A 1,245-nucleotide genomic window follows, 5' to 3' on the forward strand; every position below is an offset into this window, starting at 1 on the left:
CGATCGGTGCAGAGAACTTCACATTCCCAGCAAGACCACTATCTTCATCTTCAGCGCCATTTTCAAGACAGAACCACGCCAGAGGGGTATGACGTAAGGGGTGATCGGCGTCAATCATGACGGTCTCGTGGTCGTCCTTGACAACGTTGCCAGTGAAGACCTGTCGTCTGCAGATCTCCTGAGCAAACTCTAGTTGCGTGACGTGGCTGAGGGAATCCACGAGGCTGTAGCGCGTCTCCAGCGTCTCTTCCCAGCCGTCCTCGGTGATTTCCAGCCCGGCGACGTCGCGGTCCAGCTGGCACGGCAGCCAGAACTTGCTCCGCCCACGCTCCAAAATCTTCCGGGCCTTCGCCTCGTTCCCCCCGAGCCTCCATTTAGGTCCAAAGGGCATGGCGGATTAATCGTATAACCTGTGAGGAATATAAAATGATTATACAATGTCATGACTCATGTAAGTCGTTAGTTTCGACGTAAATAACACTTCGATTCTCTGGAATATGATTTCCGCTCTCTACATAACTAGGTTACCTCATGGAGTTTTCTACCTCCATGGTTACCTTTAACCCTAAACAGTACACCTGGGGTCCGCGCGGACCCCAGCACTATATATTCTGTAATATCTTTTTTGTTTCTAAAGATTTTTTTCTGAAATTTTAGGTAATTGTCACCCACAAAGTTGTCTCTAAATACAGTGCAGAAAACTCCGTTTCTACCATTTATAAAAAAATTATATCTGATTTTCTTTTGGGGTCCGCGCGGACCCCAGCCGGCTTTCGATCGTAATGGATACACTGGCGTTCTTATACATTACCTTATTTCCGTTTTTATATGTTTTTATGCACTCATCGTATGTCTACCAAGTTTTCAGAGAATGGTGTAGTAATAGAATTAAATTTTCATAACTTTGGTGTAATAATGACGTCATATGATGTCAGAGCTAATAATATAGTCCGCCATATTGGATTTTGACAAATGACGTCACCAACTTAGCATATTCTATGCATATTAAATGATTTAACTTATATTTGATTATGTAAGATGTTATTAATGTTGGAAAAGAAGTGTAATTTAATATAAAACTCAAAAAATTTTTATGTTTAAACCAAAATTACTTCTATTTTCAAAAAAACTGCCCGTTGCCATGGCAACACAAAAAACATCAACTTACTAGTATTAAACTAATATGAACTTTTTTCCAGAGACATTTTAGGAAAGGTCTCCAAATTTGATACTTCTAGCGCAAGC

At 41.3% G+C, this 1,245-nt stretch overlaps 1 protein-coding gene across 1 annotated transcript in view; it reads right to left on the reverse strand.

Moving 5' to 3' along the window:
* Positions 1 to 398, reverse strand: part of LOC109482146 — a 4,316-nt gene extending 3,918 nt beyond the window's left edge. Inside the window, exon 1 of the mRNA XM_019784846.1 lies at positions 161 to 398. Coding sequence (XP_019640405.1) covers positions 161 to 391 — 231 coding nt within the window. The 5' untranslated portion in view covers positions 392 to 398. The remainder of the gene's footprint in view (positions 1 to 160) is intronic.
* Positions 399 to 1,245: the final 847 nt, after the last annotated feature.

Source organism: Branchiostoma belcheri, unplaced genomic scaffold (assembly GCF_001625305.1).
Source record: "Branchiostoma belcheri isolate BF01 breed outbred unplaced genomic scaffold, Haploidv18h27 scaffold59, whole genome shotgun sequence".
Lineage (NCBI taxonomy): Eukaryota > Metazoa > Chordata > Leptocardii > Amphioxiformes > Branchiostomatidae > Branchiostoma > Branchiostoma belcheri.